The sequence below is a fragment of the Scyliorhinus canicula genome, chromosome 3, assembly GCF_902713615.1.
Source record: "Scyliorhinus canicula chromosome 3, sScyCan1.1, whole genome shotgun sequence".
In the NCBI taxonomy this organism is placed as follows: domain Eukaryota; kingdom Metazoa; phylum Chordata; class Chondrichthyes; order Carcharhiniformes; family Scyliorhinidae; genus Scyliorhinus; species Scyliorhinus canicula.
Window position 1 is genome coordinate 93119725 of NC_052148.1, and position 15660 is coordinate 93135384.

The 15660-nt window shown below is 42.8% G+C and overlaps 1 protein-coding gene across 1 annotated transcript in view; it reads right to left on the minus strand.

Moving 5' to 3' along the window:
• Positions 1 to 15660, minus strand: part of LOC119962800 (chondroitin sulfate proteoglycan 4-like) — a 147776-nt gene that overhangs the window by 54472 nt on the left and 77644 nt on the right. The window contains exon 7 of the mRNA XM_038790894.1: positions 7148 to 7279. Coding sequence (XP_038646822.1) covers positions 7148 to 7279 — 132 coding nt within the window. The remainder of the gene's footprint in view (positions 1 to 7147; positions 7280 to 15660) is intronic.

Sequence of the window (15660 nt, forward strand, 5' to 3'; positions counted from 1 at the left end):
TATGCAAGATGGGACCAACAGACTACATACAGCATACCATCTTCCTCACAAAATTATTCTGTTTGTTCCAAGCATGTGGCTTCTCCAGAACCATGCAAGCAAGGCTCAACTCCAACACTGGAAGCAGGATGCTTAAAGAAGCAATTTGCTTTCTCTATAAAATCTAGTTTCTGGTTTTACAAGAAGCCTTCCCCTGTAATTAGGGACCTACAGCACAGAAAATGCTTCTTCGAGAGGAGTATAAATTTTCTGTTGTTTGAGGTCTGTATTATTGTGAAGCACACACAAGGCAGCTTATGAGGCTGGGGAATCTTTCTTAAAAGAAAAATCTGGGCTGGAAAATCCTGAAAATTGCTCGATAGTAATAGAATTTCTACAATGTAACCTATTATCAGAGCAAATAAGGTTCCAAAGAATTATGCTGCAAGTGAATTATGCCATGCCAAACTTTTATGCACTATTTGCGTGGCTTCGCAAAATCTCCCGCAGAGAAAGTGAACTTAATTTTAATAACCCTTTCTTCATTCGAAATATTATTGACTTGTGTCAGTATTTTTTTTTACAAGTTGCATGCATGCTAATTAGAAAAGGTGCGAGAACATGTTTCCCTCTATCAGTCAGTTAACTACAGCGTGTCATTTCTTCCCACATATCCTTTGATTTTCTTTCTACAACATGATGCTTTTGATTTGTGAAGTTCGTTTGCTATATTAAGGGCCTGAGAGTCATAAGGTACAAAAAACAAATTTCGGCACTCACGAACCATGATCCAAATTCATATTTATGTGGGTTTGCTGTCTATAAATACTTAACTGATGCCATAAGGTTATAAAGTCAGCCTTTTGTGTATATGTGATTTAGCAAAAACAAACTTTCAAATGTTGAGGTTACTTTTCCCCTATAAAGTTGTTCCAAAGTTATATGTGAAGCTTGAAATGAAAATGAAATGAAAATGAAAATCGCTTATTGTCACAAGTAGGCTTCAATGAAGTTACTGTGAAAAGCCCCTAGTCGCCACATTCCGGCGCCTGTCCGGGGAGGCTGGTACGGGAATCGAACTGTGCTGCTGGCCTGCTTGGTCTGCTTTAAAAGCCAGCGATTTAGCTCAGTGAGCTAAACCAGCCTGTGCTGGTCAGTGAGCTAAACCAGCCTCTACAGCTTAAACTGTAGCATGGCAAAGCACTTATAAGTCAATATTTGAAACTGTTAACAACCAAGGCATGTACTGAGCAAAAGGGGGTGGTTGATTCATCAGCCCGATGTGGTACAGTGGATAGCACTGGGACTGCGGCGCTGAGGACCCAGGTTCATATCCCGGCCCTGGGTCACTGTCCGTGTGGAGTTTGCACATTCTCCCCATGTCTGCGTGGGTTTCACCCCCACAACCCAAAGATGTGCAGCTTAGGTGGATTGGCCACGCTAAATTGCTCCTTAATTGGAAAAAAAATAATTGGGTACTCTAAATTTTTTTTTAAAATTCATCGGCCTGTAACTTCCAAGCTCCCCAGTTTTAGATTGGGGTGCTTCCCCAAAGGTGCGCTGGGAATCCCTCTCTATACTTTATAGGCAAGAGTTTGCATGGCAATCAGCTAACTTATTTTGGGCAACTGTCTTGCCCCGGGAATCATCCGGAAATGCAATTTAAATTGCAAACTTTTAGATGATTCCAGCAGACTTAGGTAAATAGTTACTCCAAAAAAGTTAGAAGAATATCTGGGTGCGAACTAACCAAATTGGAACAGAGGCCAGTGACGAGTGCGTATAGACGTGTGTTTCCTGGTGCTTGCAGCGTCGAGAAACACCATGCTATGTATTGGGACTCTGTTGCAATTCAGGGCCTCAGTGGGGAACTCACCGCCAAGGCAGCACTTAGTCCCGTTAACTGCACTGTGGAGCTCCACTCGCCAGAACTCAGTGCAGGAAGGGATCGGGATGCCATTTAAAAATGCTGTGCCACCTTGCCCAGACTCAAGGGCCAGTTTGTTTCTGGGATGACCGAAGTAAAATACAGTGGATGCTGGAAATCTGAAATAAAAACAGAAAATGCTGGTGGGTCAGGCAGCATCTGTGGAGAGAGCAGAGTTAACCTTCCAGATCGATGATCCTTTCAGGATATTGAGCTGAAACATTTGTTTTTCTCTCTCCTTCTCTCTAGACTGGCAGCACCTGTGGAGTGTATTCAACAATTTTTGTTTTGAGAATCGCCCACCATAAAAGTTCAGCTTTCATATCATCGATAATGACAACTACAGCATTGTTTCTGTTACAGGAGACATTTGCTGAGGTAAAATTATATTTTCATCAGTCTCAGCTGTCGGTATTAAATCAGGTAAATAGTATCACAAAATGTTTCTCTTGTTGGCTATAATTTTTTGGGGAAACTTCTGCCTTACATTTGCTACAAGATCAGAACTACAAATCAAAATTGAAGTAATCTCTCCCCATCATAATTCAAAGTGTAGAGTGGAACCCAGTTTGCAACTCAGACGTTAGTTCACTGATCACTAGATATTCCATGCAAATGCTTGGGGCTTGACATTCATCAATTTGTTGGTGAATTGAAAGAAAGGCGATATTTTTAATTTGTTGATTTTAATTCATGCCAGTTTATAGGCACACGCTTAGAAACGTCCACACAGCGAGTATACAAATAAAATTATATCCTAAATTGCCAAACCATTAAATGACGCAAGCTGAAAGAGGTTGAAAATGTATATTTTTCAAATACACTGGCAGATTAACAGTACAGCAGCTGTGTTTTCATAGTCGATAGCTCAAGAAAGAAAGTGTGCATTTAAAACTCCAGTAAACCCTTTATGCTACATTTACCAAGTATTATAAACTATTTACAGCACAGAAGCACACTATTCAGTCCAACAAATTCGTACCAGTGTTTCTGCTTCACATGAATCTCCTCCCACCCTCTGCACCTGCAACCCTCCCCCCTCCCCCCCCCCCCACCGCCAATCCCTTCTATTCCTGTCTCTTCTATTTGTCGATCTAGCTTCCTCTTAAATGCATCTTTGGTATTCACCTCAATAGACCTTGTGATGGTGAGTTCCATATTCTTTTTTTAAATCAATTTTGAGTACCCAATTATTTTTTCCAATTAAGGGGCAATTTAGCATGGCCAATCCACCTATCCTGCACATCTTTTGGGTTGTGGGGGTGAAACCCACGCAGACACGGGGAGAATGTGTAAACTCCTCACGGACAGTGACCCAGGCCCACGATTTGAACCCGGGTCCTCAGCGCCGTAGGCAGCAATGCTAACCACTGTGCCACCGTGCTGCCCCATGAATTCCATATTCTAACCATTTTTTCCACTAAGGAAGTTTCTCCCCCAGTCCCCAGTCTTCTCTTTTCAAGAATCCCAGGCTTTTTTTTTCTCATGTACATGCTCAGTTCTTTTCTCAGTGAGGTTAAGGGGGGGGGGGGGGGGGGGGGGGTTACGGGTATAGGGTGAATACGTGGGTTTGAGTAGGGTGATCATGGCTCGGCACAACATTGAGGGCCGAACGGCCTGTTCTGTGCTGTTCTATGTTCTCGCATAATTATAGTAAATTATTTTTGTATCTTCTCAAGTGCCCCATTATATCCTTTTTGTAAAGCAGAGAGGAAGTCTGTTTTTCAAATCTATCCCTTGAAAAATGAATGTGAATGCTATATTTTAAACGATAAGGCCACCAAAGGGCAAGGTAGGATTTCACTCGTTGCCAGGTACTGCTTCTCATGTTCTCAACCAAGGACTTATTTTGAAGTGTCAAACACCCCAGCACATGGCTTGGAAACTGCAGCTCCCGTTGTATCTATTTGTTAGAAATAGTTCTCATCAGAACTGTCTGACAACTAATTTGACCAAATAAGCGAGCTATAAGTAAGTAAAGGTGGGCATTTATTAAGGAGCAACAGTATGGTCACCAGTTTTTTGTTTTGCACTGTCTATGGTAGTTAAGAAGTCACCTCTACATAACCTGCCATTTGAAACTCGATCAAACTTCACTGAAAAGAATTACAACGATTTTGGACACTTTTTTCTTTCTACTCAGTTAAGTTGTGTATTCTTGCGTGTTCAGCATTCTGGAAGGAAATCTTTAGCTTTAGTCAGAATGCAGTATGATGATAATGCAGCATAAATTGCCCTTTGGGGCAGATATGAATGTGGTGGGTATCTCAAGTGGTTTCTGGTACATTATACTGTCAAAAAGGGCAACTCTTAATCCCTTATCAGGCTCTCTGACTCAAAATCTACACTTCATAGAGTTGATACGCTTATGGAAACGCCCTCTTTTCTTTGACTACAAAGTATCATGAGATTTTTATTAAAAGAACAGTTCCGGCCGACAGTAATGCTAAACATTACTGGTTGTTCAAAATAGATTTGCTTTAAGCTCAAAAAGACCAGAATATAAACAGAGAGGACGTGACCTTTTTCCATTTTAAAGATATCTACACAAAAAATAACCACAATTAATTTGAAAAGTTCTGCACTTACTAAAAATACCAAATCACAAACATGGCATATTATAAAGTCTGTTCAGAGAACATGGATGACCGAACAAAAAGAGAAAAATCAATGAAAGGAGGGCAACTCATTTCACTGGAGCTTAATGCTCACAGAGTGGGAGCTTGTGTGTTTGTATTCCTAGTTCCCCAAGGGATAAGGTACCCAACCCCCAAATAATTTATTTTGCATTTACGGTTCTCTGGGAAAATCTATACAGTCTTGTCCTCTCACTCAGCACTATCCCTGCCAGCTATGGCCTTAGAGCAGCATAGTAACAGATACAGGCGTGCTGTTGCTGCTATCATCTTTTCACAACATCTGCTGCTCCCACTATTATAATATTGTTTTATGGATTTTTAAAGCTTACTCTTCCAGACCTTTTAGAAATTTTAGTGTCATTAGTATCATCAGTCAGGAAGTTTAATTGTTTTTAAGAAGAGAGTTATGCTTGTTTAATTGCAGCTGACCAAAAATGGGCATATGACCATCTGTACACTGGGCTAAAAACATTCTGTTAATTTTGTTTAAAGTGACAAGTGTTGTTGACATTATCAGGGCTCGTCGGGTTTGCTAAACCTGAAACTGTAGGGGAGATTAAAAAGCAGAAGATGCTCCATTAACAAAAATTGCACCTAAAGTGTTTTAAGATAAATCTTGCAATTTTTGCTGATGGCGCAGCTCCCTTTGTGGACTAAAAATATTATTGCAACATTCGTCCTTAATTTTTGACCCTCCACCAAGGTAATTTATTTAAATTATATTCCTGTCATCAAGTTAACTTGTTTTAAGTGTTTTACCTGAAGGATAGCCCAGACATTGGATCAAAGCTTGACTCTGTCACTGTAATGCTGAAACTTGATACTGTCCAATCCTTTGGCAAACAGGCCTCTGCAATTATTTTTGAAACAAATGAGGGATTTTAAGGGTATAATTTCTGTTGCAGTGGCAATGCCACCTCAAATGAGAGAAAATTCACTGCAAGCATTCAAAAGGGGGTTGGATGAGTTCTAAGTTGGCCATATACCTGCTTATATGGTCACTGGTGTGGGGGTGGAGAAATCAACTTTCCAGGTCTCATTTTCTCTCCAGCTGATCTATGTTTCAGTTTCTTCATTTATTTTGTTCTCCTTGGAATTCCTATAGCTGATGGTGGAGGGGAGAGATGAGGATGATGTGTCAAAATTACACAATGACATTGGGGAGTTGGGGAGGTGGTCAATGGATCAGCCTGTGTGTTCCTGACGTTCATTTTCATATGATCAATCTTAAACTGAAAGATTGCCATACCAGACCAAAGTATTATTTGTTAAAATATATTAGTTCAAGTACAAAAAACACCTTGATTACTACATAGGACGATGTAGTACTCACGATGGTGGCACTAATGATACTCAAATCCATTATCGTTAACATACAGAGTTTTCCCTGCTTGCTGAATATATTCATAACTTCCAATGCAGTGGCTCTTACTTATATATTTTATAGCTTTTTTCTGTTCCAGAAGAGAAATTACAAATGGGAAGGAGTTGAATAGGTCTTGGCCAACAACTGCATGGACAATGTAATTTATAGAAAAATTCAAGCTTTTCTGTCATGATGGTGTGCCTCTAGTATGTATGATATTAATCTTTAACTCCATTGGCTGATCAAGCATTATTGAACTCTTTAGGATGGATTTTTTAAATGAAAAGCCACTGCCTTAAGATGGCAGCCACAATTCACCTGACACCTAAATTGAAAGTTGACCAGTTCTGGAATGCTCTAATGCGAATTACAATTCAGACATTGCACAACGTCCTTCTATGGAATTTCACACCTGCTGATGTCAAGAATTACTTTAAAGGATTTACTGAAACTACTGGACCTCACATTTGTACTTCATGGGGTTACCTCTATTGCAGAGACAGAAAGTCTACCGGGGAATAGTTATATGAAAGGAGTTTCTGTATCTCATCAAGATGGATAACGAATCATTCAGAAGCTAATGGCTAGTGCAAATAGACAATGGAATAATATCCGCAGATGGTTCAGACATCAGCTAAGCAAATGTATTCTGAAATCATTATGAGGAGAGAGGTCACGTGACTGGGGTAACCATTTTAAAAATCTCATTTAATACAGTATGCAAGCTGCTAAAACTGGTACTAGTCTGGGAAAGCAGTAACAAGCTCCCTTTTATTGTCTATCAAGTTAAGGCTATAATTCCTACAGTTTAAAAATCCAGCACATAGATGGTGAATTTCCATCGAAAGGAACCCCAGTTGCAAAAATCATCAACTTCTGGAAAAAACAGATTACATCTTTAAAAATAAATTTACCTGGGTGGGTTGTTAACTCAACAACTCGTTTTAAACTCAAGAGAGCTTGCCAGGCAAGTTTCTTTGCAAGCAACTAGGAAATGGTTAAGCCCAAATAGTGAGTAAATTCCTTCATCATTAGAAATGCACATTTTTTTTTAAAACCCTGCTATCGTTAGACTTGGAGTGCTGGATGGGGTGCCATTTTTTACCCCTCCTCACAAAGCTGTAACATTTTATGTATAAATATTTGAAAATAAATCTGTATTTGTTTAGTGGCGGACAATCGTATGCAGCAAAATATAAAATAGATCAAAAACATACTGAAGAGCTGAGAGATTACCTGGAAAGATTCTTAAATCATTATTTTCTTCCATGTTTATGACCAGTGCTCCAGCAGTAATGCTAAAGATCTGCCGTGGAGCAAAATTCAATCCATCTGTAACCTGGAAGTTAAATCCGCCTGACATGGCTCCTGCAAAAACACAATGACAAACTAAATATATTCAAAACTTCCCAGACACACAAGAAAAAAACACCTTATTTAATCAAGAGGTCCCTAAAATATATTTGGCTCAGCACGGATACTCTCCCAAATTGCAAGGCCAAGGACACTTACATCAAATGGGGGGGGGGTTTAGGGTTAGGGTTAGGGAGAAGGCAGCAGATGCAAAAAGCTGCTTCCCCCTCCTGTTGGAAATACCACGTGTTAATATCCCAGACCAGCTCCCGACATTTGTTAGGATTCCGGACAAGAATGCCAAAAATCTTTTTTTTGTTTATTTGTAAAACGGTGAGGTAAAGATATTTCACTCCAGGAGTGATGGCTCTGACCAAGGGGTATCTTTTATTTCAAAAGAAACTTTAATTTAAGCACAGAATTGACCACATTAACATCAAAGAAAATTGCTTTACAATTATCACTTAAAAGAGTTCTTAAACACGGAAAGATGCAAGCCTCTGCCTCACATTTTCACAATAATTATTCATATTCCAACCAAGCAACCCCAATACTGTGCAAATGCCACTTATAAATAAAGATAACATGATAGCAGAACAGGTTACTTGTTCATCTGTGTAGAGATTTTTTGGAGAGGGAACCTTTCAAGAGCAACCTAAAAACTCTTCTGTCTTGTCAGAAGCTCCTGCTCACCTGACAGCATTTGGCAAAACTGCTGTTCAAATTAAGATCCTGTAACAGGCTGCAAAATACAGACAGATCTGGCTCCAGAGAACTATAGAATCCTTACTATGCAGAAGGAGGCGATTTGGCCCTTCCGAGTCTGCACCGACCCTCTAAATCAGCACCCTAACTAGGGCAGCTCTACCCTTAACTCCTTCACCTACATGTCCTTGGACAGCTCTACCCGTACCTCTATCACCTACATGTCCTTGGACAGCTCTACCCGTAACTCCATCACCTACATGTCCTTGGACAGCTCTACCCGTAACTTCATCACCTACATGTCCTTGGACAGCTCTACCCGTAACTCCATCACTTACATGTCCTTGGACAGCTCTACCCGTAACTCCATCACCTACATGTCCTTGGACAGCTCTACCCGTAACTCCATCACCTACATGTCCTTGGACAGCTCTACCCGTAACTCCATCACCTACATGTCCTTGGACACTAAGCGATAATTTAGCATGGCCAATCCATAAAACCTGCACATCTTTGGGCTGTGGGAGAAAACCGGAGCACCGGGAGGAAACCCACGCAGGCACGGGGAGAATGCGCAGACTCCTCATAGTTGCCCAAGGCAGGAATTGAACACGGGTCCCTGGCACTGTGAGGAAGCAGTGCTAACCACTGTGCCATCATGCCACCATTATGGCGCCTCCCATTAATTACATAATCTGTATCCCACTAAGCTCCAGGACCTACTTAGCTAGGACTAAGCACCACTCCCCCATAAATAGTCTACACTCCAGGGAATCTCCAGAAATCATAACAATGTTGCATTCGACATCTCGAGTGATAGATAGATAGATAGAGAAATACAGCACAGAACAGGCCCTTCGGCCCACGATGTTGTGCTGAATTTTTGTCCTAGTTTAATCAAAGAATTTTGGACAATTTTTCATGGCCAATCCACCCAACCTGCACATCTTTGGACTGTGGGAGGAAACCGGAGTACCCGGAGGAAACCCACGCAGTCACGGGGAGGATGTGCAGACTCCACACAGACAGTGACCCAAGTCGAAATTGAACTTGGGACCCTGGAGCTGTGAAGCAATTGTGCTATCCACAATGCTACCGTGCTGCCCTTAAGAAGTTAACCTACACTCCATTATTCTACCCTAATCCATGTACCTATCCAATAGCTGCTTGAAGGTCCCTAACATTTCCGACTCAACTACTTCCACAGGCAGTGCATTCCATGCCCCCACTACTCTCTGGGTAAAGAACCTACCTCTGACATCCCCTCTATATCTTCCACCATTTATCTTAAATTTATGTCCTCTTGTAATGGTGTGTTCCACCCGGGGAAAAAGTCTCTGACTATCTACTCTATCTATTCCTCCAATCATCTTATAAACCTCTATCAAGTTGCCCCTCATCCTTCTCCGTTCTAATGAGAAAAGGCCTAGCACCCTCAACCTTTCCTCGTATGACCTACTCTCCATTCCAGGCAACATCCTGGTAAATGTCCTTTTCACCTTTTCCAAAGCTTCCACATCCTTCCTAAAATGAGGCGACCAGAACTGAACACAGTACTCCAAATGTGGCCTGACCAAGGTTTTGTACAGCTGCATCATCACCTCACGGCTCTTAAATTCAATCCCTCTGCTAATGAACGCTAGCACACCATAGGCCTTCTTCACAGCTCTATCCACTTGAGTGGCAACTTTCAAAGATCTATGAACGTAGACCCCAAGATCTCTTTGCTCCTCCACATTGCCAAGAACCCTACCGTTGACCCTTTATTCCGCATTCATATTTGTCCTTCCAAAATGGACAACCTCACACTTGTCAGGGTTAAACTCCATCTGCCACTTCTCAGCCCAGCTCTGCATTCTATCTATGTCTCTTTGAAGCCGACAACAGCCCTCCTCACTATCCACAACTCCACCAATCTTCGTATCATCTGCAAATTTACTGACCCACCCTTCAACTCCCTCATCCAAGTCGTTAATGAAAATCACAAACAGCAGAGGACCCAGAACTGATCCCTGCGGTACACCACTGATAACTGGGCTCTAGACTGAATATTTGCCATCCACCACTACTCTCTGCCTTCTATCGGTTAGCCAGTTTGTTATCCAACTGGCCAAATTTCCCACTATCCCATGCCTCCTTACTTTCTGCACAAGCCTACAATGGGGAACCTTATCAAATGCCTTACTAAAATCCATGTACACTACATCCACTGCTTTACCTTCATCCACATGCTTGGTCACCTCCTCAAAGAAGTCAATAAGACTTGTAAGGCAAGACCTACCCCTCACAAATCCATGCTGACTATCCCTAATCAAGCAGTTCCTTTCCAGATGCTCAGAAATCCTATCCCTCAGTACCCTTTCCATTACTTTGCCTACCACCGAAGTAAGACTAACTGGCCTGTAATTCCCAGGGTTATCCCTATTCCCTTTTTTAAACAGGGGCACAACATTCGCCACTCTCCAATCCTCTGGTACCACCCCTGTTGACAGCGAGGACGAAAAGATCATTGCCAACGGCTCTGCAATTTCATTTCTTGCTTCCCATAGAATCCTTGGATATATCCCGTCAGGCCCGGGGGACTTGTCTATTCTCAAGTTTTTCAAAACGCGTAACACATCTTCCTTCCTGACAAGTATCTCCTCGAGCTTATCAGTCTGTTTCACACTGTCCTCTCCAACAATATGGCCCCTCTTGTTTGTAAATACTGAAGAAAAGTACTCGTTCAAGACCTCTCCTATCTCTTCAGACTCAATACACAATCTCCCGCTACTGTCCTTGATCGGACCTACCCTCGCACTAGTCATTCTCATATTTCTCATATATGTGTAAAAGGCCTTGGGGTTTTCCTTGATCCTACCTACCAAAGATTTTTCATGCCCTCTCTTAGCTCTCCTAATCCCTTTCTTCAGTTCCCTCCTGGCTATCTTGTATCCCTCCAGCGCCATGTCTGAGCCTTGTTTCTTCAGCCTTACATAAGTCTCCTTTCTTCCTCTTAACAAGACATTCAACCTCTCTTGTCAACCATGGTTCCCTCACTCGACCATCTCTTCCCTGCCTGACAGGGACATACATATCAAAGACATGCAGTATCTGTTCCTTGAACAAGTTCCACATTTCCTTGTGTCCTTCCCTGACAGCCTATGTTCCCAACTTCTACACTTCAATTCTTGTCTGACAGCATTGTATTAACCCTTCCCCCAATTATAAACCTTGCCCTGTTGCACGCACCTATCCCTCTCCATAACTAAAGTGAAAGTCACAGAATTGTGGTCACTACCTCCAAAATGCTCCCCCACTAACAAATCTATCACCTGCCATGGTTCATTACCAAGTACTAAATCCAATATGGCCTCCCCTCTGGTCGGACAATCTACATACTGTGTTAGAAAAGTTTCCTGGACACACTGCACAAACACTACCCCATCCAAACTATTTGATCTAAAGAGTTTCCACTCAATGTTTGGGAAGTTGAAGTCACCCATGACTACTACCCTGTGACTTCTGCACCTTTCCAAAATCTGTTTCCCAATCTGTTCCTCCACATCTCTGCTGCTATTAGGGGGCCTATAGAAAACTCCCAACAAGGTGACTGCTCCTTTCCTATTTCTGACTTCAACCCATAATACCTCAGTAGGCAGATCCCCCTCGAACTGCCTTTCTGCAGCTGTTATACTATCTCTAATTAACAATGCCACCCCCCACCTCTTTTACCATCCTCCCTAATCTTGTTGAAACATCTATAACCAGGGACCTCCAACAACCATTTCTGCCCCTCTTCTATCCAAGTTTCTGTGATGGCCACCACATCGTAGTCCCAAGCACCGATCCATGCCTTAAGTTCACCCACCTTATTCCTGATGCTTCTTGCATTAAAGTATACACACTTCAACCCATCTCCTTGCCTGCAAGTACTCTCCTTTGTCAGTGTTACCATCCCCACTGCATCACTACGTGCTTTGGCGTCCTGAATATTGGCTTCCTTAGTTGCTGGACTACAAATCCGGTTCCCATTCCCCTGCCAAATTAGTTTAAACCCTCCCGAAGAGTACTAGAAAACCTCCCCCCCAGGATATTGGTGCCCCTCTGGTTCAGATGCAACCCGTCCTGCTTGTACAGGTCCCACCTTCCCCAGAATGCGCTCCAATTATCCAAATACCTGATGCCCTCCCTCCTACACCATTCCTGCAGCCAAGTGTTCAACTGCACTCTCTCCCTCTTCCTAGCCTCGCTATCACGTGGCACCGGGAACAAACCAGAGATGACAACTCTGTCTGTCCTGGCCTTTAACTTCCAGCCTAACTCCCTAAACTTGTTTATTACCTCCACACCCTGAACAAGTAAATAGTTAAAATAAATCATGACCTCACCTTTTATGACTTAATTTCAGTTTTAGCAGATACAGTCTGGATACCTTAACCTAGGTTACTTAATAATGTTACTGCAACAAATATGTACCTTCATTCAGCCTTTTAAAAACATTGCTGCAACAGACATAAAATACAATATATATATACCAATTTCTTACATTCATCGAGCTTCTTGAGTGTGGGGATTAAGAGTTCGGGACCCATTGCAATCAGATCCTGCCCCAAAATTCAACCCAGAAAATGCAGGTATGCTCTCCAATACAATCCATCAGGAACTCCTAGGGCACTCCCAGAGTGATTTTTTATATTTCAGATTTTAAAACAATGAAAACACATAGAATTCTTTTAGTAGTATTTGCTATGTGTCTGTCATTCTATTAATTATTTAAGTCTGCACTCGAACACAGTGGTGTTCAATATCAGAGGGATCAATTTTTTAAATTTCAGTTTTATGGGATGTGGGCATGATTGGTTAGGCCAGCATTTATTGTCCATCCCGAGTTGGCCCTTCAGAAGGTGGTGGCGAGCTTCCTTGTTGAACCACTGCAATCCTTGAGGTGTAGGTACACCCACTGTGCGGTTAAGGAGGAAGTTCCAGGATTTGACCAAGCGGCAGGGAAGGAATGGCGATATATTTCCATGTTGGGATGGTGAGTGACCAGAGAACCTCCAGGTAGTGGGGTTCCCAGGTATCTACTGCTTTTGTCCTTCTAGATAGTAGTGGTGGTGGGTTTGGAAGGTGCTGCCTAAGGAACTTTGGTGAGTTCATGCAGTGCACCTTGTAGATGGTACACACAGCTGCCACTGTTTGTCGGTGGTGGGGGAGTGAATGTTTGTGGAAGGGGTGCCAATCAAGTGGGCTGCTTTGTCCTGGATGGGGTCGAGCTTCTTTTTTCTTATAAATTTAGAGTATCCAATTTATTTTTTCCAATTAAGGGGCAATTAACCTTGGCCAATCCACCTACACTGCACATCTTTTGGGTTGGGGGGGGGGGCGAAACCCACGCAAACACAGGGAGAATGTGCTAACTCCACACGGACAGTGACCCAGAGCCGGGATCGAACTTGGGACCTTGGCGCCGTGTGCCAACTGTGCTCACCACATGCGCCACCGTGCTGCCCGGGTCAATCTTCTTGAGTGTTGTTGGAGCTGCACTCATTCAGGCAAGTGGAGAGTATTCCATGACACTCCCAACTTGTGCCTTATAGGTGGTGGACAGACTTTGGGGGGTCAGGAAGTGAGTTATTCACCACAGGATTTGTAGCCTTTAACCTGCTCTGGTAACCACGGTATTTAAATAGCTAATCCAGTTGTGTTTCTGGTCAATGTTAATGCCCAGGAAGTTAATTGTGGGGGATTTAGCGATGGTAATACCACTGAATTTCAAGAGGTGATGGTTAGAACCTCTCTTGTTGGAAATAGTCATTGCCTGGCACGTGTGTGGCACAAATATATCTTATCACTTGTCAGCCCAAGCCTGGATTTTGTCTGGGTTTTACTGCATTTGGACATGGACTGCTTCAGAATCTGAGGACTCACGAATGATGCTGAACATTATGTAATCATCAGTGAACATCCCCACTTCTGCACATCCCCTAGCCTGCACATCTTTGGATGTGGGCGGAAACTGAAACACCCAGAGGAAACACGCACAGACATGGGGAGAACGTGTAAATGCCACACAGTTACCCAAGGTTGGAATTGAACCCTGATCCTTGACACTGTGGGGAAACAGTTCTAATCACTGTGCCACCCTGGCTGAAGACCGATATCTGTGATACTGCAGATCTCTGGCAGAGGCCGACACTTTTGGTTGAAGATTGTTGCGAATGCTTCTTTTGCACAGATGTGCTAGGTTTCTCCATCATTGAGGATGGGGATATTTATGGAGCCTCGTCCTCCAGTGAGTTGTTTTAACTATCCATCACAATTCACAACTGGATGTGGCAGGACTGCGGAGTTTATACCTGATCCATTGGTTGTGGAATTGCTTCGCTCTATTATTTGAATGTAACACAGCAGGAGATCATTAAGGAAGAGTATGGAAAGATCTGAAAGTATTAAGACTTTTGAAGCTGGCTTTTGAAGCTGGCACAGGTTCCAGGTGAAATTTCAGACAATGGGGTCAATGAGAATGCAGGACATTGTCCACTTGGAGACGTGGGCTGCAGCACTCTTGGTGATGACTAATTTTTTCCCCAAAATGCACCCAATTCTTTTTTTCCAATTAAGGGGCAAGTTAGTGTGGCCAATCCACCTACCCTGCACATTTTTGGGTTGTGGGGGGTGAGACCCACGCAGGCATGGGGAGAATGTGCAAACTCCATGCGGACAGTGACCCAAGGCCGGGATCGAAACCGGGTCCTCAGTGCCGTGAGGCAGCGGTGCTAACCACTGTGCCACCATGCAGCCCTGGTTAGCTGAGGTCTGTATAAAAGGCAGAGAGACTGCGCACGAAGTAAGCAAGCACTTTCCAGGAGACTCATCCGGAGTGAGACTCGTACAGAGTGGAGGATTGAAATTTGGTGCAGTGAGTAAATCAGCAAAGGTAAGTGGAAAATCTAATTCTGCTGTTTTTCAGTTAAAAGTGCAGTGTGGAGCTTAGTGTCTGATTGGTTGAAGCTGCCCCCACCCTAATTGCTGAGAGGCAGTTATCTGGCAATCACTTGAGGCCTGTTGAGGGGCACATTGTATTCTTCTCTTTGAAGTTAAGGTATTTTTTTGAGTCATCGGTTAGCTGAGGTCTGTATAAAAGACAGAGAGACTGCGCACGAAGTAAGCAAGCACTTTCCAGGAGACTCATCCGGAGTGAGACTCGTACAGAGTGGAGGATTGAAATTTGGTAATTTGGTGCAGTGAGTAAATCAGCAAAGGTAAGTGGAAAATCTAATTCTGCTGTTTTTCAGTTAAAAGTGCAGTGTGGAGCTTAGTGTCTGATTGGTTGAAGCTGCCCCCACCCTAATTGCTGAGAGGCAGTTATCTGGCAATCACTTGAGGCCTGTTGAGGCCTGTTTAGGGGCACATTGTATTCTTCTCTTTGAAGTTAAGGTATTTTTTTGAGTCATCGGTTAGCTGAGGTCTGTATAAAAGACAGAGAGACTGCGCACGAAGTAAGCAAGCACTTTCCAGGAGACTCATCCAGAGTGAGACTCGTACAGAGTGGAGGATTGAAATTTGGTAATTTGGTGCAGTGAGGTAATTCGGTGCAGAGTGTGAGGAGGTGCTCTTTCACCCTGGTAAGTGACTGGTAAGTAGTCTCTCTTTTTCTTTTCATTGCCTAATTTATTTATTTTTATTTTGAAATTGTAGTTGTTTAAGTT